This window comes from Pelophylax lessonae (genome assembly GCF_965119305.1).
Source record: "Pelophylax lessonae genome assembly, chromosome: 1".
Lineage (NCBI taxonomy): Eukaryota > Metazoa > Chordata > Amphibia > Anura > Ranidae > Pelophylax > Pelophylax lessonae.
Window position 1 is genome coordinate 705,084,169 of NC_138768.1, and position 23,043 is coordinate 705,107,211.

General features: G+C 41.3%; 1 protein-coding gene across 7 annotated transcripts in view; it reads left to right on the plus strand.

Moving 5' to 3' along the window:
• The window catches only part of WDR17 (WD repeat domain 17), a 181,007-nt gene that overhangs the window by 49,237 nt on the left and 108,727 nt on the right, over positions 1 to 23,043 (plus strand). For 2 of the 7 annotated variants that reach the window (XM_082243723.1, XM_082243724.1), the window contains exons 1-4: positions 12,107 to 12,400; positions 18,419 to 18,547; positions 20,819 to 21,002; positions 21,743 to 21,973. In XM_082243723.1, the coding sequence (XP_082099849.1) occupies positions 12,350 to 12,400; positions 18,419 to 18,547; positions 20,819 to 21,002; positions 21,743 to 21,973 (595 nt within the window). In that variant the 5' untranslated portion in view covers positions 12,107 to 12,349. Of the gene's footprint in view, positions 1 to 12,106; positions 12,401 to 18,418; positions 18,548 to 20,818; positions 21,003 to 21,742; positions 21,974 to 23,043 lie in introns of those variants that run through there. The other 5 variants (XM_082243719.1, XM_082243721.1, XM_082243720.1 and 2 more) reach the window with 4 other exon arrangements.

Consider the following 23,043-nt stretch of genomic DNA (forward strand, 5'->3'; position numbering starts at 1 on the left):
TCACCCACAGTGCATTAGTGCAATTTGACAGTTCCAAATCATATGAAAAGTCGCACCCCATTGCCGGCAATGGAATCATTCAAATTGCCACAACTCATTTCGCAGCAACTATGATAAAGGTTTCTGCGTTACTTTTTTCTGATTTCATTGCGACTTGCATAGACTTCTGTTAACCGCTTAAAGTGGAGTTCCAACCTTAAAAGTAATTTTTCCCCATCTGCTTGCTCTCTTTCACCTTAAAAATAAATGGATAATCACGATTTTTTTTTCTTTACTTACCTTGTTTTAGAAGAAAATATACTCCCCTTACTTCCTCTTCCTCTCTCTTCGGCCGTGGCCCGTGCCGTCACTTCCTGCTTACATTGATTCCTGGGAGCTGAGCGTCATCGCTCCCAGGAATCAATGTGCCTGCACCGGCCCCGCTCGTCAGTTCCGGTGCAGGCACGTCATTCACTGCTAAACAGCTTCTGGGCATGCCCAGAAGCTATGCAGGAATGACGTGCCTGCACTGGACATGACGAGCGGGGCCGGTGCAGGGCATTCTGGGAAGAAGAGGACACAGAAGAGGACTCCGAAGAGGACGCGCTGGCTTCAACTGCCCACACCTGAGATGGCAGCGCTGGACAAGACATTTTCAAGGTAAGTATTTCTTCTAAAAGGTAAGTGCAACCCAGGACAGTTCAGAGGCTATCCATTGTGGAATGCACTAGCTCTGACTGTCCCGGGGATATTTTTAATAAGAGAAACTTTCCGAGGGTGGAACTCCGCTTTAACGACCACCCACTGCAGTTAGGCCCCTTTGGGTCCTTTCACACGAGTGATCCGATCAGGATCGGTTGTTTTTCAGGGGTTGGGTTTGGCCCTTAGTTCCAGTGAAGAGAACTCTTAGGGCGTCAGCATACAAAGACATTTTGGACAATTTCATGCTCCCAACTTTATGGGAACAGTTTGGGATGGCACCTTCCTGTTCCAACATGACTGCGCACCAGTGCACAAAGCAAGGTCCATAAAGACATGAATAAGCAAGTTTTGGGGGGAGGAACTTGCCTGGCCTGCACAAAGTCCTGACCTCAACCAGATAGAACACCTTTGGGTTGAGTTAGAGCGGAGACTGCGATCCAGGCCTTCTGGTCCACATCAGTGCCTGACATCACAAATGCGCTTCTGGAAGAATGGTCAGACATTCCCATAGACACACTCCTAAACTTTGTGGAAAGCTTTCCTAGAAGAGCTGAAGCTGTTATAGCTGGAAAGGCTGGGCCAACTCAATATTGAACCCTACGGACTAAGACTGGGATGCCATTAAAGTTCATGTGTAAAGTGTAAAGGCAGGTGTCCCAATACTTTTGGTAATATAGTGTATATCATACTCAGTTGATCACTTGGTCTTTTTTCTGCCATCAATCTTCGTTGACATAGGCTGAACATGCATAAGTCTCTACTCTAAATCAGGAGCAGGATCCTAGGGTGACAACACTACACTTCCATCTATATACAGTGAGTGTGCGTTGCCACCCTATAGTTGGAACTGTCACACTAGCAGAATAAACAGGTTAAAATAGAGAAAACAAAAATCATAAAAAATAAAACAAATGCATGCACCACATCTAAGGACTGGTAATGTGTAATATATTCAAGTTTCCCATTCTCGAGTTTACATAAACTTTAACCTTTAAAAAGTAACTTTTAACACTTTCAATGACTCTGACATTTAACCATAATCCTCACCTAACCTTAACCATTACTCTCCAAGCACAATGCACAATTCAACAGGAGTTTTGCCTGTAGAAGCAGCGCAATGTTTCCCTATGTGCCCATGCACATTAGGACGTTAGGCATATTTTGAGCTCTGCGTTTAGAGGCAGGAAAAAATTCTTCTGGCATACGTTTCTGATTGGAGCTTTCTGGCAGAAAAAAATGCTAAACTCTCCTAAACTCACCTAAACTGTGTGCTCTATATGAGTGTTTTTTTCTGTCAAGGGAAATGCCGTTTTTTTTTTAAGCCCAGTGTGCATGGAGCCTAAAGGTCCTTTTACATGGGCTTTCCGCCCGGCGGACTCTGTTTTGCTCAGCGGGGGATTGATCGGCTGATCCCTGCATAGCAGGCGGATGACAGGTCTGTCTCCACTCACTGTGCTGAGATGGACCTGTCAGAGCCCCGCTCTCCTCTATGGGAGATCAGGTGAAAACTGACCACTTGTCCATTTTTATCCGATTCAATCCTCCAGACGGATGGAAAATATGGTTTCCATCCATCTGGATTTCAGAGACAGGATCGGATCAGATAGCAGCGGGTGTCAGCGGACATGTCACTGCTGACATCCCCTGCTCCATAGGGGTGCATGGAGCATCCGATCAGGTTTGTCTGAAAAACTAGTAGTAATATGTGCTGCGCTAAAAAAATTAACCTTTACATATGATTAGGATAACAAAAAATGTGACATTTGTGCAAAAAAGTATTTAAATTAATAAATACAATAGCAACAACCAAATAATAATTGTGGTGAAAAAATAAATTCCTTAAACAAATATAGTGTTCAATATATAAAACAACTAAATCCATGCAATAAAGAATGGAAAAAATCTGTCCAAAACAGAAATCCTCAGTGATATAATATAGTGAATTAAATGAAAGATTCAAGAAGCCACAAGTCCCAGTAGCTATCACATCCACAAGGTTTGTTGAAGATGAAGAAACACCAATGTGCAGGTCACCATGTAGTTAAATAGATTGGCAGCTTACCAGATCAAATGGGTCACTCAAATTAATGAGTAGACCTGTATGAGCTTTTGGATGGTAATACCAGGAACGGCCACAGGGTGTCGCTTCACCAATTCAGATCAGGTATCCATATGGCATATATAAGAAAATTGATGACAGGGACATAGCGTAATTCCATAAAATACAATCCGTTTATTTAGTTAAAAGATATCAAACTCACATTTTGGATCACAGGAGTATCATTGGAACATTGGAGTATCACAGGCATGAAAAAAGCAGTGAGCCAACGTTTAGAAGAGAACGAACATCTCCTGAAGTTTGGCAGATCGTGGAAGCCGGCTGTTGGGGGCGTGGTTGCGTCACATCTGACTCACCCGACCGGTTTCGTCATACGATTGACGTCATCAGGGGCCCTGAAAAACTTGTCTGAAAAACTGACTGGCAGACCTAATCGGAAAGCCAGTGTGAAAGGACCCTAACTCTTAGATGCCAGGAAGCCAGAAAGTACAAGACACACATTTTTAATACCCTTGAGCCAAGATCTTACGTTGCCAAAATCTCATCGCCAGTAGCAAAAATTCTAGTGTAACCACAAAGATCGGTACTTAGAAGAAAGTCTTGATAAAAGGGGCTAGGCCTCACACTAACGTTACCCAGTCTCCAAGCTATTCCCCACCACTAACTGATCTCCATCTACAGTACATGTTCTCATGTCCTACACTCTTGCACAAGTAGGAACGACGTTGAATCTTCACAGCCCAGCATCACACATAACAGTGCCAAGATTCCAGTGCTAAAAGCTATTGATTTGTTTATTTAAGATGCAGTTTACTTTTAATCAATTTATATGGTAAACGCAGTTAGAGAGCCTAGTTTACCAAAGCACTTACTGAAGGTTGTTTTTCAGGCAGAAAACAAATAGCGCTAGTTTGTGCACGCCAATCAAACAAACAAATGAATAATTATGTCACGCAGCAGTACCACCGGGAGTTGTAACCAGGCAACAGGAGAACAGGATACCATAACAACATCTCTTTGTCAACTTTAAATCCCATACAAATAAGTTGAATACATATACAGTAAGTGTATTCCAGTACGGAATTACTGATGTCTGTGCATTATCTGCATAGAAGATTATGGATATTTTAAAGTTTTCAAAACAGCTTTACAATTGTACAAATATATTTTTATTTTTTGTGCATTATATATTTTTATATATTTTAAGGCACTATTGCAAAATCAGACCTAGCTAGAAATGATGGTCTGTTGGATTTATCGAAAACTGCTTAGAGCTTGTTACAAATTTTTATATAGTAGAAAACTGGGTAGCTGTGACCATAAAAAGTTTGTTTTTTAACCACTTGACCTTCAAGATTTACTCCCCTTCCTGACCAGGGCATTTTTTGCGATACGGCACTGCGTTACTTTAATTGACAATTGCGTGGTCATGCAACGCTGTACCCAAATAAATGTCCTTTTTTCCCCCCACAAATAGAGCTTTCTTTTGGTGGTATTTGACCACCTCTGTGGTTCTTATTTTTTGCGCTATAAGTCGTGTGACTGGCGGACCCGATGTCCGCCGGTCACTCGCGATCTCCCGGTGCAGAGGGAGAAAGGCAGGCGGCTAATGTAAACAAAGCCTCCTGTTATTCTCCCTGATCTAACTGCAGAGATCATACGATCCTGCTTTGTAGGATCGTATGTCTCTGTGGTTACATCACTAGCCACACCCCTTTACAGCTAGAAGCACGCCCCTAGGGACACACTTAACCCCTGCATCACCAATAAAGTTAACCCCTTCCTTGCCAGTGTAATTTTTACAGTGACAGTGCATATATATAGCACTGATTACTGTAGTAATGTCACTGGTACCCCCAAAGTGTCAAAAATGTCAGTCAAGGGTCCGATCTGTCCGCCGCAATGTCGCAGTCCCGCAAAAAAAATCTCAGATCACCGCCATTACTCGTTAAAAAAAAAAAATAAAAATGACAAAAATCTTTCCCTTAGTTAGTAAACGCAATAACTTTTGCGCAAGCCAATCAAAATACGCTTATTGCGATTTTTTTTTACCAAACATATGTAGCAGAAAACAAATTGGCCTAAAATGTTAAAAAATTTTGATTTTAAATTTTTTTTGGGGGAATTTCATATATAAAAATGTGAAAAATATTGTTATTTTTTCAAAATTGTCGCTCTTTTTTTGTTTATAGCGCAAAAAGTAAAAATTGCACAGGTGATCAAATACCACCAAAAGAAAGCTCTGTTTGTGGAAAGAAAAGGACTTCAATTTAATTTGGGTACAGCATCGCACGACCGCGCAATTGTCTGTTAAGGTCACGCAGTGCCGAATTGCAAAATAGGGCCTGGTTAGGAAGAGGGTAAAATCTTCGGGGGCTGAAGTGGTTAAAAAGCTCAGTACAGCTTTTTCTTTTTTCTGAGCTAAAATACAGTCCGTTCATTGTAATGTGCCTATGCACACAGGCGCATAAATGAGCGCCGTGCATTCTTTAGTAAGAACAAAATAGAAAAATCTGCATTTTTGGACAGTAATGTACGCCTAATGCAGGCAAATACGTGTGATTGCGAACAAATGAACGCATACGAACATACTGTTGATCTGAAAAATTCTAATTTGCATATTTTACAAGATGGCGAGAATACATTTGCGCGAAAAGAGGCAAATTTGCACGAATGCATATGCGCAAAAAAACGCGAATGCGTGAATTTCAATAAGACAAATACGTTTGAAATTTGTGGCTGAAAAAGGAGATGCTCAAACAGGAGTATTGTGTGTAAGAGGCCTTAAACAAAAAATGACCGACAGTTTTGAAAGAAAAAAACAATATTTTTTACTTTCTGCTATAAAACATTTCCAAAAAAAATGTAAAAAAATCACATTTCTTTATACATTTTTTCTGCTACATATTTTTGGTAAAAAAAATTCCAATAAGTATATATTGATTGGTTTGCGCAAAAGTTATAGCGTCTACAAACTATGGGATATGTTTATGGAATTTTCATTTATCTCCTTATTTTTTACCAGTATTGGTGGTGATCAACGACTTATAGTGGGACTGCGATATTGCAGTGGACACTTACTGACACTTTTGACACTTTTTTGGGAACCAGTAACACTAATACGGTGATCAGTGCTAAAAATATGCACTGCCTCTGTACTAATGATACTAGCTGGGAAGAGGTTAACATACAGGGGTGATCAAAGGGTTAACTTTGTGCTCAGCCTGTTTTTGTACAGTGTGGGAGGGGCTTTTACTAGAGGAAGACATGGGTCCTTGTCCCTACTGTCCCCAGAATGGCAGACTGCCATTCTGCTTCTGTACCGAATGATTGGTGAGAGCCAGCGGACATCGAGTCCCCGGTACCCGCAGATCAGCTCCTGCTGTGTATGATCACAGCGGGAGAGGGCCGCCAGTGGCGCACATACGGGCCCCAACCCAGAAGTGTCGGATCTGGTGCAGCAATGCCACCTTGCCGCCGTATATGTAAGTTATAGGTGGTTAAAAGGAGAAGTATGGCCAAAGTTGGCTCCATTGGTGCTATATAGGTCAATTCAGAGACAGTCACCCGGAAGTCATGGGTATCACAAATTAAGGAAATTATGACTCTATGGTCGTTCCTGTGGAGAAACCAATTCATCAAGTAATTGGCTTTAATTGTAAAGGGGTGGGACACTACCGACGCAGCTACTCAAGTCTACTGAGGCATGAAAGCCAACACCAGAAGTTGGCAGAAAACTTCAGAGGTCCCTGGTAAAGGAGCCAAGTTGCCCAGCTAAATCAGTTTGCTCCTTCCCCCAGAATCAAAACAGAGGGCAGATAAGGCTTGGGCCTTTACACCAAGTCATGTTTAAAGCCTCAGTTAGGCTGCCCAAAATAGCTTCAGGCTCAGACCCCAGATGGAGGAAGATCAGTGCACACTAAATTCCAAATTTGAGTTCAAATATACAGTAAACCCTGCTCCATCGCGGTTCAGTTATTTGCGGTCCCGGTATATTGCATTTTTTTTTTGTAATGTTATTTTACTATATAAATCATTAAAAATGAAATATTTTTGTGTTTTCCATAGCTCTTGCTATGTCTCTCAGTATATTTTATGTGTTTAAATGAGTTTCTATTGTTTTAAAAGTGTGTTTAAAGACCTTAAAATGCTTTTACACGTACAGTGACAGTAAAAAAACCATGCCTACAATGCATTTTAATAGGGTTTTTCTATTTCGTGGATTTTCACTTTTCGCGGCTGGGTCCGGAACGTAACCCCCGCAATGGAGGGGGGTTTACTGTATAGACAATCCATCCCTGCTCCTCCAAGTAAGTTCTCTGCCAAGCTTGTAGGACCTTGTCTAATAGTGCCTGTTCAGGTGGAGGGTGTATACGTGAAAGCCCTTCTGAACTCTGAAGCTCAAGTGACTCTAATTTATCATAGCCTTTATGACAAACATTTGAAGCACTTTCCTTTGCAGAAGCCAGAAGACTTAGAGATCGATTAAGAGAAACTCCTATATGATGAATGTCTCTCAGGCAAGCTTGAATTGAGCCCATTTGTCGTGGGGCAACCTAAAACTTCTAACATTTTGGCTATTGTGTGTCCCCAACCTCTTGGGGCTAATTGGAGTTCCATGATAGTGGGGACGAACACAGACTTATTTCGATGACTCACATTTCAGAGAAGAAAGATGCCCCTAAGGGGGTACATCCTATGTTGCGACAGTGTACCAGCATACTGCGAAAGCAACCAAAGAGTTTTTTAAGGGAAAGAAGTGGAATGTTATGCAATGGCCAAGTCAATCACCTGACCTGAATCCGATTGAGCATGCATTTCACTTGCTGAAGACAAAACTGAAGGGAAAATGCCAAAAAGAACAAGCAGGAACTGAAGACAGTTTCAGTAGAGGCCTGGCAGAGCATCACCAGGGATGAAACTCAGCGTCTAGTGATGTCTATGCGTTCCAGACTTCAGGCTGTAATTGACTGCAAAGGATTTGCAACCAAGTATTAAAAAGTGAAAGTTTGATTTATAATTGTTAATCTGTCCCATTACTTTTGGTCCCTTAAAAAGTGGGAGCACATATACAAACTGTTGTAATTCCTATACCACTCACCTGATTTGGATGTAAATACCCTCACATTAAAGCTGAAAGTCTGCAGTTCAAGCACATCTTGTTTGTTTCATTTCAAATCCATTGTGGTGGCGTATAGAGCCAAAACAATTAGAATTGTGTTGATGTCCCAATATTTATGGACCTGTCTGTGTGTATGTATATATATATATATATATATATATATATATATATATATATTGTGAGGGATTAGCTCGGTGGTAGGCGTGGATGACCCCTTTGGGGGTGCGTTTTCACAGAGAGATAGCCGAGCAGAGGTTGCATACAAGACTGATTTATTCATGCAATTTACTTCACACAATTGCAAGCGTCAAAACAGCCAAAATAAAATAAAAGACAAAATAAATCCTTGCCTCTGTGGGCGGCTACCTTCTCACGCTGGAACCTACCTAAGAGTCTGTCCCCAACCTACTGTTGGGCAGACTTTCTTATCCTACAGCGGATACTCAACAGTCCATGTTTTATCTCTTCACACAGCACATGTTCATTTATAACAGGCCCCTTTACTCTTCAGACTCTTCACATTGAACACAGTTCATTTAACAGGTCCCTTTACTCTTCACACTCTTCACATGGAACATGTCCCTTTGTTTTCTTTCCACATAGCAAAACAGTCCATGTCCTCACCTTTGAGACATCTTTACACTTGGTTACCCTCCTTAGCGCATATCACTTCAGGGGGTCTTCTCCCATGCTCACCAGCTTGTCGGGAGGCACACATCTGACTGTCCCCCTCTCCCAGCCCACACGGCGACAGGAGGCAGCAGTCCTTCTCCCATGCCCACACGGCGTCGGGAGGCACACGTATGTCTGCCCTCCTCTTCCCAGCTCACACAGCGACAGGAGGCAGCAATCAATAGGACTTCCTTTGGACAAATTATAGAAGCCTTCATTTCCTCATTCTGAACAGCTGAAGGCCTTTCAACTTCTTTACACCTTCCTGCTGCCTTTGGCAGCCGACACCCTATAGTAATTAGTGAATTTTCCAAAGCAGGTGGGAATGTGTCTCCTCTTTGTGACTACATTCCCAGATTTACCTGACTTCCTGTCACAATATATATATATATATATTTTTTTTTTCTTTTTTGTGAGACTCGCATCAAGTGTAGAGCGTTTAAAGGATACCGCCACTCGCTTTTCCATTCTTTTAAGGGCTTTCCTCGCCCATATTTATTAAAGGAAAGTTCATCAAGCAGAAAAAATAACAGGGTTTTCCTTGCAGGGGTTTCAGCATTTCAGTTCTAAGCAAAACAAACGATCATTCAGCCCCTCCTGCTTGAACTTGCAGCGCTGCTGCTCTGGCCTTAAACTCCGGGCCCTCATCTGTCTCCCGCAGACTTCGCTCACCCAACAGGGGGCACACCGATAGCAGCCTCGTGCTGCACTGACTCCCACGTGGAGCCCTCCTGACTCCTGGGTGGAGCACAGAACCATGGTCAGGTCATTATTAAAAGCGCAGCACACACCTGACCAACTAGTTTGCTGGCTATAGTGAATAGCTGGACCCAGGTTGGAGATTTCCTCCTACCCGGATCACTTTGAAATCTCCAGGTGCTCTCTAGACCCTGGCAGGGCAACGCTCTGCCACAATGATATGTATATATATATATATATATATATACAGTGCCTTGCGAAAGTATTCGGCCCCCTTGAACTTTTCAACCTTTTGCCACATTTCAGGCTTCAAACAAAAAGATATAAAACTGTAATTTTTGTGAAGAATCAACAACAAGTGGGACACAATCATGAAGTGGAACGAAATTTATTGGATATTTCAAACTTTTTTAACAAATAAAAAACTGAAAAATTGGGCGTGCAAAATTATTCAGCCCCCTTAAGTTAATACTTTGTAGCGCCACCTTTTGCTGCGATTACAGCTGTAAGTCTCTTGGGGTATGTCTCTATCAGTTTTGCACATTGAGAGACTGAAATTTTTTCCCATTCCTCCTTGCAAAACAGCTCGAGCTCAGTGAGGTTGGATTGAGAGCGTTTGTGAACAGCAGTTTTCAGTTCTTTCCACAGATTCTCGATTGGATTCAGGTCTGGACTTTGACATGGCCATTCTGACACCTGGATATGTTTATTTGTGAACCATTCCATTGTAGATTTTGCTTTATGTTTTGGATCATTGTCTTGTTGGAAGACAAATCTCCATCCCAGTCTCAGGTCTTTTACAGACTCCATCAGGTTTTCTTCCAGAATGGTCCTGTATTTGGCTCCATCCATCTTCCCATCAATTTTAACCATCTTCCCTGTCCCTGCTGAAGAAAAGCAGGCCCAAACCATGATGCTGCCACCACCATGTTTGACAGTGGGGATGGTGTGTTCAGGGTGATGAGCTGTGTTGCTTTTACGCCAAACATAACGTTTTGCATTGTTGCCAAAAAATTTGATTTTGGTTTCATCTGACCAGAGTACCTTCTTCCACATGTTTGGTGTGTCTCCCAGGTGGCTTGTGGCAAACTTTAAACAACACTTTTTATGGATATCTTTAAGAAATGGCTTTCTTCTTGCCACTCTTCCATAAAGGCCAAATTTGTGCAGTATACGACTGATTGTTGTCCTATGGACAGAGTCTCCCACCTCAGCTGTAGATCTCTGCTGTTCATTCAGAGTGATCATGGGCCTCTTGGCTGCATCTCTGATCAGTCTTCTCCTTGTATAAGCTGAAAGTTTAGAGGGACGGCCAGGTCTTCGTAGATTTGCAGTGGTCTGATACTCCTTCCATTTCAATATTATCACTTGCTCAGTGCTCATTGGGATGTTTAAAGCTTGGGAAATCTTTTTGTATCCAAATCCAGCTTTAAACTTCTCCACAACAGTATCTCGGACCTGCCTGGTGTGTTCCTTGTTCTTCATGATGCTCTCTGCGCTTTAAACAGACCTCTGAGACTATCACAGTGCAGGTGCATTTATACGGAGACTTGATTACACACAGGTGGATTCTATTTATCATCATTAGTCATTTAGGTCAACATTGGATCATTCAGAGATCCTCACTGAACTTCTGGAGAGAGTTTGCTGCACTGAAAGTAAAGGGGCTGAATAATTTTGCACGCCCAATTTTTCAATTTTTGTTTGTTAAAAAAGTTTGAAATATCCAATAAATTTTGTTCCACTTCATGATTGTGTCCCACTTGTTGTTGATTCTTCACAAAAAATTACAGTTTTATATCTTTATGTTTGAAGCCTGAAATGTGGCAAAAGGTCGAAAAGTTCAAGGGGGGTGAATACGTTCGCAAGGCACTGTGTGTAGATAGATAGATAGATAGATAGATAGATAGATAGATAGATAGATAGATAGATAGATAGATAGATAGATAGATAGATAGATAGATAGATAGATAGATAGATAGATAGATAGATAGATAGATAGATAGATAGATAGATAGATAGATAGATAGATAGATAGATAGATAGATAGATAGATAGATAGATAGATAGATAGATAGATAGATAGATAGATAGATAGATAGATAGATAGATAGATAGATAGATTTGCTCTTATTTTCCCCCACGAAAGTGGAGTTGCCATTTAACCACTACCTATTATCTCTTGAAGTTGTAGCTCTGGAATCTGCTCCATGTCTAGTTTTAGTTGATAATGAAATTTATAATGAATCTTGACATTGAAAATCTTGACCAAAAACATAAAACTTTATGAAATGAGAGACTTTCTGTAATCTATGAACACTTTTTTAAGGTTTCAAGGTTACTTAGTATGGTTCTGTCCACAAGAATCATCATCAATCTCTTAAGGCGCCTTTTTCAACCTTTTTACCCCAGGGGAACCCTTGAAATAATTTCCAGGTCTTGAGGAACCCCTACTAAAACCAGTTTATTGGGGGTCGTGGGACAAATGCTACTTATATTGCTGACAAGTGAAAAAAATGACCCTCGTCTAGTCAGATTGCCACCTTTACAGACCACTAACAATATCATTGGTCTCATGCGGCTGATTATACTAAGTGGTATTGGCCCCGGAATTTTGTAGACACCATCAAACGTGGAGGCATTCAGGCACAGCTCAAGGAACGCCTAACAACGTCTGGAGGAATCCTAGTTGAGGATAGCTTCTCTATAGTATACCTGGCAGTGGAGGGGTTAATCCCAATGATATTCATCATCGTGGCAGTATGCTGTTCTTTTCAGCCTCAATTAGCATAAAAGGGAATCACATACAGTGACCACAAAATATATATATAGGTTCTAACAACAAAAAAAAAGCTAGAAATCCAAACAAGCAAATAAAATGCCTCCTATTAAACCCTGCAGTTGCCAGGCTACTGACAGCGGCTGTGTATAAGTGCTGTGACACAATACTCATGCCTTTTCTTGCATCCTTTAGGAAGGCTGCATTATCCTGTGAGCAGGTCCTTCCATCTCTCTAGTCAACAGTTTTTTCTTTTTTTCTTTTTTTTTTTTCTTTTTTTTTTGCTGGAGAGAAAAAGCAGGATACGGCAGTCTTCTGGAAGCTGCTGAAATCTGGAATGGACATGGAAATCCTTAAGTGGTTCACAAAATATGACACATATGTCAAGGTAGGCATACTTCTTCCAGATGTTTAGCCGTGCACTGTATTTCAAGGAAGGCAGGATTTGGACTATTTTAATAGACTGCTGCTTTTTTTATATTTTTTCTTATTTCAGCCTTTTATTTTTAAAATGGACTTCTTTGAATAGGAACGGAAGAGGGCTCAGTTTGCTGCAGAAGAAGCTTGTTACGAAGCGTTATGTTTTTTTTTCTGCTTTCTTCCATCTCCGTGGAAACTGCAATAATCTTTGATATCAAGCGCTATTGCATTGCGAATATTTCACTGGTACCCTGGATGTGTTCTAGCAGCCTTGTTTGTTATTCCTGGGAGGTATGCAGAGGCGATCTAAAAAAAGATGCAGCTATTGAGTGATAAGAAAAAGGTGACTGCTGGGATCACGTTGCTGAAAGGGCTCGTTTTTAATGTATTTCAAAAACCTCGTCCAGCCCTCTGCTGCCATTTTGTTCAGAGTGATCTGATGAATGGTGTTTCCCACAACTTACAAAGTGGGATACGCTATGTCTGACAGGAGTCAGCAGGGTATTTTTAATCCACTTTGCTGGCAGTTGAGGCAGTGGCAGAAGCATCTGGCTCTTAGCATGTGCATTTTAGACACATCAAGCGTCAGGTCTACAGGAAATCCCTTTCGTCTTCTATTCATGCACTTCTACTGTCAGGTGCCCTCGTTTCTTTTTTTTTTTTTTTTTTTAGGTGAAAACAAAGATAAACGCCTGATTATACCCTTTTTCTCATCTGGACATTGATATCCTTTCTTCCTATAAATATATGTATATCTTAAAAATATCTATAGGACCTGCTGCAAATGGTAGTTTATTATTTGGTTATTAATTTAGAATTGAAGGTCTTAGAAATAATGAAAAAGGTTTTTCAGCTATAATTAAAAAAAAAAGTCAACTTGCGTTAAATTATGTAGAGGGGCGAAAGATAATATTAACCACTTAAGCCCCGGAAGATTTTACCCCCTTCCTGACCAGGGTTTTTTTTTTTGCGATTTTTTACTGAGTGACTTTAACGGACAATTGCGCGGTCGTGCGACGCTGTACCTAAACGAATTTGACGTCCTTTTTTTTCCCACAAACAGAGCTTTCTTTTGGTGGTATTTGATCATGCACTATAAACAAAAAAAGAGCGTAAATTTTGCAAAAATAACAATATTTTTCACATTTTTTTATATGAAATTCCCCCAAAAAAATGTAAAAATCAGAATTTTTTAACATTTTCGGCCAATTTGTTTTATGCTACATATGTTTGGTAAAAAAAATAGCAAAAAGCGTATTTTGATTGGTTTGCGCAAAAGTTATCGCGTTTACTAATAAAGGGAAAGATTTTTGTCATTTTTGGTGTTTTTTTTTTTAACGCGTAATGGCGGTGATCTGTGATTTTTTTGCGGGACTGCGACATTGCGGCGGACAGATCGGACCCTTGACTGACATTTTTGACACTTTTGGGGTTACCAGTGACATTACTGCAGTAATCAGTGCTATACATATGCACTGTTACTGCAAAAATGTCACTGGCAGGGAAGGGGTTAACTGTATTGGAGAGTGAGTAGTTAAGTGTGTCCTAGGGGCGTGCTTCTAACTGTGATGGGACATGGCTACTAGTGTAAAAACAGAGATCAACGGTTCTACATAGTAGAACCGTGTTATCTCCATTTTTACACAGGGGAGAATGACAGGCGGCTTGTATACATTAGCCGCCTGCCTTTCTCCCTTCCCGTCGAACGATCGCGAGTGACCGGCGAACATCGGGTCCGCCGGTCACTCGCACTGACTTGTCTGTGAACGAGCCGGGGCGGGCGCGCGCCTCAGTGGGCGCACGCTCGCCCGCTATTGGCTCACAAGCCAGTGACAGGCTAGTGACGTATATATACGTCACTTTGCCTGCCCGGGCCTGACCGCTGCAGTATATGTACTTGCGGCGGTCGGCAACCGGTTAAGAAATATTAATGTAATATTTACATAATCCTATAAAAAGATTTATAGATACAGTATATGGCACTTTGAAGAACTACTGTATGCTGGCACTTTGTTTTTGCAAATTAGCAGCCATTTTGAACAAAAGGAGGTTAAACTGTGACAGATTATTCAGTTATTCAGTTCATTATTAGTTATTCTTGCACAGGAAGTCGAATGCAAACCATTTGTTATAGTTACAATAAAATGGAGGGGCGGGGGGGGGGGTAGTTGGTGCACTGACTTTGGGTGCTAAAGTACTTCACACCTGCAAATGTGAAAACTTTTCATTTCCCAGATCTTATTTCAAACATATTGTATCACACCTGAATATTTCATTAAAATTACTGCTATCTTGAACATATCACCTAACCAGAAAACTCTAATTAAATCTTATACAAAGCCCTTAACCTGTATAACAAAACTTAACCCCCTAGCCCAGTGATGGTGAACCTTGGCACACCAGATGTTTTGGAACTATATTTCCCATGATGCTCAATTGCACTGCAGAGTGCATGAGCATCATGGGAAATGTAGTTCCAAAACATCTGGGGTGCCAAGGTTCACCATCACTGCCCTAGCCCAACCTTTAAAGGATGTCTAAACCCAAGAACAAAAATGTAATACAGTATATTGCAGATGGCCAGTGCTTAGATGCAGTGACCTTTTCAGGCTAAATACGTCTTCTGCAAGTAGTAGTACAAGTTCCTGTTGATCCAGACAGAATTCAAGCGCCCCCCTAACTTCCTTGCAACTGATATGTCAAACAATGTTATCAGCTATCTTCTCAGACAACTTCCTCCCCTTTGGCATCCAAGATTCTCCTTTCTTGGTTCTCCTCTTACCTATCTAAGTGCTTAATTAGCATCACCTACATCTCCATCTCCTCCTATCCTCTTCCTTCTTCTGTAGGAACCCTAAGACTCCCTCCTTGTACCTCTTCTATCTACACCTCCACCCTGGATTAGTTGATGCCCCCTCCTCCCCTCCCATGGCTTCCAATACCATCTCTCAGCTCACCCCTTCAGTCTTTTCATTCATCACTACTTTACCAAATGATGTATCAATATGAATGTCACAAAAACTTTCTAAAATTCACACTTTCTAAAGCTTAGCTCATAACTTTTCCTGCCTCTTCCTGCCAGGGTTCTAAGTGAAATTCTGTCCTCTGCTCACGGCTCTACGTTCAATCTTTATCCAAATCTTGCTTTCTTCACCTCTAAATGCCCAGATGAAACACATACAGGCAGTCCCTGAGTTACAAACATCCGACTTACCTACGACTCATACTTACAAATTGAAGGAGACAACAGGAATTGAGAAGAAATCTACCTCTAGGAAGGGAAATTCACTCCTGTAAGAGTTGTCATGGGAAAAAGGTGTCTCCATTGAAGCTTTATCACCAATCCTTGCTTCCACAACAACCCAAAATGTTCAAAATCCAATTGTCACAAGGACAGAGTTGAAATCTTCTGAACAAGGGCACAGACAGCAAAACAAACCTTACAGGGGTGTTAACCCTTCCCTATGCTATCCAAAAAACGTAAAACTTAATTTTTTGGCTGGAGTTACACTTAAAAAATGTACCTGTTCCGACTTACAAATTCAACTTAAAGCGGAGTTCCAGCCATTTCCAGCAATTTTTTTAAATCACCCCCGTGATAGTCGCCAATTATGTATTAGAAAACGGCATATGCCACATCTGACAACGTTTTCTGTGTTATTAAAAGTATTTGTACTCACTGTACCCTCCTGATCCAGCAAGTGTCCATCCTGAGTATGGGCATCTGAAGCCCACTAGGAGTCTCTTCCGGGATAAGGTGCTGCTGGCTACCCAGCAAGCACCTCCCGATCTTGCGCATGTGCAGTGGGACTTTTTTCATGGCCGTAGCCTAGCCTAGCATCGCATCATTTCTGCTTTAAAAGTAACGCAATGCTAGTCGCGGAGGATGTCCATTGACTCCTGGGATTGCTTACACTGGTATCCCAGGAGCCATTGCAAAAGAGGATATGACGTACTGCGCCGTGGCCAGGTTTGGACGGAAGTGGATGTTTTTTTAGAAGAAAAGGTACTTTTATATAAAAAAAAAAAAAAAATTGACACTATCCAAAAGGGAATGGTGGAGTGATCAGCAGGACATTCATATTTAGATGCAAATTAGGGTGGAACTCCGCTTTAAGAACAAACCTACAGACCTTATCGTGTTTGTAACCCAGGAACTGCCTGTATATGAGAATCGTTTACCAGCTAAAATATTTGCATGTATGTTCATACAGTACTGAAATATAAAGTGTTTCTAAATGTTCTTAAAAAAAATAAACAGGTTCATACTTACCTGGTCTGTGCAAAGAAATTGAACCTACTCTTCTCAGGTCCCCTGCTCGCGCTCCTGGCTCCTCCTCTCCACTGAGTGTCCCGAAGAAAGCTGCTTTCTATGGGGACACTCATGTGGGTTTGCTCCCAAGCCTAGCTGTCTGTATCTATAGACACAGATAGCGGGACTTGGCCTGGCCCCCTGCTCCCATTGGTTTTAAATGACAGCAGCAAGAGCGAACAAATGAACAAACCCATTTTTTACATTTTATGTTGTCTTTATTCAGGAAAATACATTCATTATAAAAAAATAAATGTTAAAAGCAAGTAGCATTTTAAATATTTGTCAAGCCATCGAGTGAACTGAGAATTTTCGTACAAATATTTTTATGAACTTTTGTGCAAAAATCTAATAACTACTGTTAGGTTGTGATCTATCCCAGCAGCATTGGTTGGTTGTCCAGTCCTTTTTCTGATCCCTTCCTCTTCCTCCCTATACTACCTTCTCTTCAGCCCACCTATTGGACTGTAAAGATTGCTCTTAAATCTGTTTGCTGTAATTACATAGGACTGAAATCAAGGTAGACAAACTTTAAAGTATAAATAAAGGCAAAACTTTTTTTTTATGTTCAGACAGAGTGGAGAAGGATTAGAACACCTCTTTTTTTGCTGTTTGTGCCCCCATTTGGCTTGGTTCACACATGCAGTTTGCTGTTGATCAGTCCTGCAGTGCTTTTTGCTGTGCGTTTTTTGCACTCGCGATTTTTCCATGATTTTGCCACTATCTGCATTCTGCATTTTATGGAGTTTTTTTTTTTTTTGGCCAATTTGTTGTTGGGCAAATTCAAACACGCAAGTCGCCGCAAAATTGTGGCAAAAACGCACTACATGCTTTTCTGCAGTTTCTCCATTGAAGTCTATTGAACCAAAAAAGCACAGTTTTGCGTTTGAAAAAGTCCCTGAGCATTTCTAAAAATGCAGTGGCTGAAAAAAGCATAGATGTGAATGTGTCCCATAGGAAACCATGTTAAATGAACTGTAGTTCAGCACCAAAAAAACGCATAGGTGTGAACCAGGCCATAGGGAGATTCACCCTCTCTTGCCATTTAAAGTCAAAGTAAAAGAAAATTCCAAATGTTGAGTTGTCCCCAGAAAACGAATAGAGGGGGAATCTTCCAATGGGGACACTAGTTCTGGTGACCTGTTGGTCCCCAAATAATTCCCTTAATTTGCAGGGATTTCTGCTCACTTCCTGTTTTGGCTATGGGACAGGAAGTGAAGGGAAATCTCCCTGATGGGTCACAGATTGCAAAAAAAAATAAAAAAATAACAGGGGTTATGACCCTCCCTTACTTTATCCAAAATGAAAAAAAAAAGTTTTACCTATAGTGCTACATTAACTTCAACTTAGTAAAATTGCACAGTTTGTTGGACAGCATTATTAGAAGACCGATTTCTATCATTTGTTGTCCAAAACAGTACTTTCAAACATGAACATTTTTTATTGTTAAGCAGTAGTCTTGAATTTACCTGCTACAATATATTTTATGAATGCAAAAACATTTGAGTTAACATAAAAATTGTTGACTATACATACTTTTTTTCAGTAATTGTATTTTAATTACATTCTAATATGATAATGCTATCTTGTTTTATCATCCCTACTAATGATCAGCTTCAGTAATGTATGTTGTGCATTGCTTTTAGTAAATAATTGTGATTTGTATTGTTGCAGGCAAAGATGTCTCAAGTGAAGCAAGTAGGTCTTTTAGCTGCTGGGTGCCAGCCATGGAACAAAGATGTGTGTGCTGCTAGTGGAGACAGATTTGCTTACTGTGCCACTTTAGCTATATATGTATATCAGGTACCTTCTTTTTCTTTGTTATCGTTGTCAGTGATTTGGTGTACCATCATCTTTCAGCTTTACTTTTTTTTTATATACTAGCAAAAGTGTGTATGCTGCAGAATGGGAAAGGCTGGTGGTTTTACAAAAAGATTATGATTAGTGCCAGTGGGTAAAATGTGTAGAAGAGGAAAGGGGAGCAGAGAGTACCATAGCATATGCAGGAGAGACGTTCAAAGGGTATGATGGCTGGAAATGTGTGTAGAAGAGGAGTGCAGAGTTGTTATGTGCAGGAGAGGAGTACAGAAGGTATGAAAAAATGTGTGTGAGGGAAGTATGGCAGAAATGACAATGGGCAGTGAGTAATGTTTCGGTAGGGGGCAGTGAAGAATGTCTGTTGGATGAGAAGGAGTATTTGGGTCTTGGGAGTTGGTGTCATGAGGCTGCTAGAAGGGGTATTTGGGTCTTGGGAGTTGGTGTCATGAGGCTGCTAGAAGGGGTATTTGGGTCTTGGGAGTTGGTGTCATGAGGCTGCTAGAAGGGGTATTTGGGTCTTGGGAGTTGGTGTCATGAGGCTGCTAGAAGGGGTATTTGGGTCTTGGGAGTTGGTGTCATGAGGCTGCTAGAAGGGGTATTTGGGTCTTGGGAGTTGGTGTCATGAGGCTGCTGGTGAGCGATGTTGGTGGCATGAGATGGCCTGAAGGCAAATGCAGTCAGTTCCAAATGGGGTCTGGCAACGGGGAGGGAAGTAAGGCAGCTATAGGGAACATGTCTATCAATGTTGGTGTTTAACAGTTGGGGGATGTCAATCAGCAGGTGGTGTAAATCAGTGGGGGTTGTATGGTGTCCAGGGGGAATGTTTTTAGTCGAGGCTGTAAGGTCTCTTTGTGGGGGAGCATCCTCGTGGCTCGCTGTCTGTGACAGATTCCACTTTCCCATTTGGGGAGACCTACTGCAGGAGAGCTTGGGGACCTAGCCCTAACCCAAGTTCTCCTGTAGAAGGTTTCAAGCAGTAGGGAGCCGGGGACTGGCACCAACATTCAGTGTGTCTCATGTTGGTAGATATATGTTTACAGAGGGTTAGTTAACTGCAGGGAGTTGAGCCCAGAGGTTGCTATGGTGGCAGGGATCGTAGCTGGGGAATTGTTCCTTACAGGTAGAAATCAGGCACTAGAGGTATTATGAGAGGTATTGGGAATTCCTGAGGTGAGTTGGCCAGGGTTGCCAATCTCCTGTGAGATATGTGTGTAAGGGAGGTGAGGATGCTGCAACCAAAGCTGAATGAAATTGAAAATAATAGGATGGTGCTTGGGGATTTCATCCTCCTTTGAGGACACTGATCTGGCAGGGAGGATTTCAGAGCTGTGGGAAGAGAAGGTGTCTTTGGAGGATATAATCTGTCTTAGAAGAATGGCATCCTTTAGTGCTCGCTGTGTTGGTGAGGGATGCAGAGCTGCACGGAGGGCGGAGAGGCAGCCAGGAAAGGCAGGAGTGGGCAATCAAATGATTACCTGTAGAAACCTTTGCCACTTTATCTTTTGCTTCTCTGTTCTCCTACTGAACACCTCTATGAAAAAATCTCACCCCTGTCCTTCCCTAACCTGGCCACCTCTATCTACTGTTCACTCTCATCCTCACTGGATGCACTTGCTCCTCTAACTACACACAGAATCCACCCGCCGACTGTTACAGCCTTGGAAAACTGATGACTCCAGAAATCTCAAAAGATATAGCCGTGCTCTTGAGCGACTGCGTCGTAAAACGAAATCCCTGAAAAACGTCACCCTATACAGAGCTTTCCTCCTAAAATACAATTCCTTCCTCCGTGCTACCAAACACACCTACTGTGTCACTCTCATTAAAGGATAAGTTCAGGCGTTTTCCATTGGTCTCTAGTCAATCTAAAAATGCCTGCACAAAAAACGCCTGTAAAACGCGGTAAAAATTGCGGTAAAAAAACGCGTGAAAACGCTACGCTCAGGTGTGAATGTAGCCTTAATGTCCATTTCTAGCTAAAACTTCTTTTTTTCAACTTTTGGGTAGAATGAGAAAGTTGTAGAACCTATTTTTTGTGTGTGTGTGTGTTTTCCGGGGCAGAGAGTCTCCAAAAAGTTAAAGCAGATTCTGGGTACTGATACATCAATGAAGCATACTGTATATATTTTTGTAGATGTTGTAGGTGCTTCTCGTGATTTTCTGTACACAGGAGGTAGTTTAAAACACTTTTTTTTGTATTGCACTTGTATTTTATTTTACATGATTAAAAAAACAGATTACATTTCTTACCTCTAGCTGGATCACAGGTACAATGAATTTAAGCTCCGTGCTATTATGTCAGAGCACAAAAAGACAATCACAGCCATCTCCTGGTGCCCTCACAACCCTGATATGTTTGCCAGTGCCAGTGCGGACAATCTAGTGATCATTTGGAATGTGGCTGAACAGAAAGTGGTGGCCAGACTTGACAGCACAAAAGGTAAGATGAACAAAAGAGCTGCCTGTGATACTAGATACTCAAAGGTATAGAGCTATGTCCTATTTAGTTCCTGTCCAAGAGATACACCAGAAAGGGAGAGGGAACCTCGGCAAAGTGAAGGGAAATCTTCTTAGGCAGTTGTTACCAGAACAGGTGTACCCAATAGAAGATCTCGCTGTTATGTATTCTTGTTCTGATGACAGCTATACACTTTTAGATTCTGCTATATTTTCTGTGGTGACAATGGTCACTGGGACAAATAGGGTACATCTCCTCAGTATGACAAAGACAGTAATAAAAGCCTGGCAGGGGTTCAATACTTTTGATATACAATAATGTACTCCTTGCTTCAGAATGGCGTGTTTTTGCGATAAACCCACGCATTTATAAATGCTGGCTGCTGAATGGTAAATTGGAACTTCAGCCAAAATTTTTTTGTTTTTTTAGATCAAGTTGGAATGAGAAAGGGTTTGAACCTTTTGAAAAATGAATGCTGCAGACAGAAGTATTGGCAATATCTATATTATAACATTGGGCACAAGTTATTAGTTAATATTTATCATATCCCGTATTACATGTATTTGTTGCACCCACTCTATACCATATTACTTCCTTCTGTATGTAATCTTCTGTATATAAGTTTGCTTGAAAATCATCAAATTTTATTAATGGCTTTTCTTTACTGTGAACTGTTTTCTATGATTTCAGTGCCTCTCTTTTCTCATGTTGCCCTTGTCTAGGAATGCCAGCCTCACTGAGTTGGTGTTGGAATTCCGGTGATGCCGTAGCCTTTGTCTCACACAGAGGGCCCCTTTATATCTGGACTATCTCTGGACCAGACAGTGGTGTGGCTGTTCACAAAGAAGCCCACAGCTTTCTCTCAGACATCTGTCTGTTTCGGTGGCATCCAAGAAAAAAAGGAAAAGTTGTCTTTGGACACACAGATGGAAGCCTTTCCATTTTTCAACCAGGTAAGAAAATAAAAAAGGTCAGTGTTAGTGTGTATTTAAGGCGATATTAAACCCAAAACCAAAAAAGTAATATATTGCAGCTTACCAATCATTAGATGTGGTGACTGCCTTAGTTTTCCTTTTTAGGCTTTTTTCCCCTCTGTTTTCAACAGGATTTTGTCTGTTCAACCAATGTATTCTGGCAGAAGTGGGGAGTCTCCCTGTCAGGTCAAAATAGCACAGTGGGTTGACTAGTACACCGCCCACCGTGTATTTACGTCACTACTTTGACATTAAATACCTGGGTTATGACAGCAGATAGCTGCCACAACCCCGATAATTTTTTAAACGGCGGGCGGTCCACTTTAGCATAAAACTGGTCCCAGTGGCGAATTCACCGCGAGATCACTTTTATGGGCAGCGGGAGAGGTGCCCCCTTTCCCACCGCCTCCAGGTCATTTTCCCCGATTACCAGAGCCGTCGGTAGCGGGGAAAACTATCAGGTCCTCTCCCCCTCTAGGCAGGAAGTCAAATGAGGGCAAGCTGGCCCCCACTTGACTCTCTAGCCTTGGAGGACCAGAGAGACATCATACGTTGCTTCCTCCCAACAGCCTTAAAGGGCCTATTTTTTCATTTTTTTTTTGCTTTTTAGTGTAGATGTGAGATCTGAGGTCTTTTTGACCCCAGATCTCACTTTAAAGAGGGCCTGTCCTGCTTATTTATATTACAAGGGATGTTTACATTCCTTGTAATAGGAATAAATGTGATAAACAAAAGGTGAAATAGTAGTGATAAAAAAAGGTAAATGGTAAAATAAATAAGAAAAAAAAAATGTAAAGCACCCCGTCCCTTTGAGCTTGCTCACAGAAGCAAGAGCAATATTTCTAGCCCTAGACCTCCTCTGTAACTCTAAACTGGTAACCTGTAGAAATGTATAAAATGTCGCCTATGGAGATTTTTAAGTACCAATGTTTGTCGCTATTCCACGAGCGTGCGCAATTTTGAAGCATGACATGTTAGGTATCTGTTTACTTGGTATAACAATATATTTCACATTATATGAAAAAATTGGGCTAACTTTACTGTTTTGT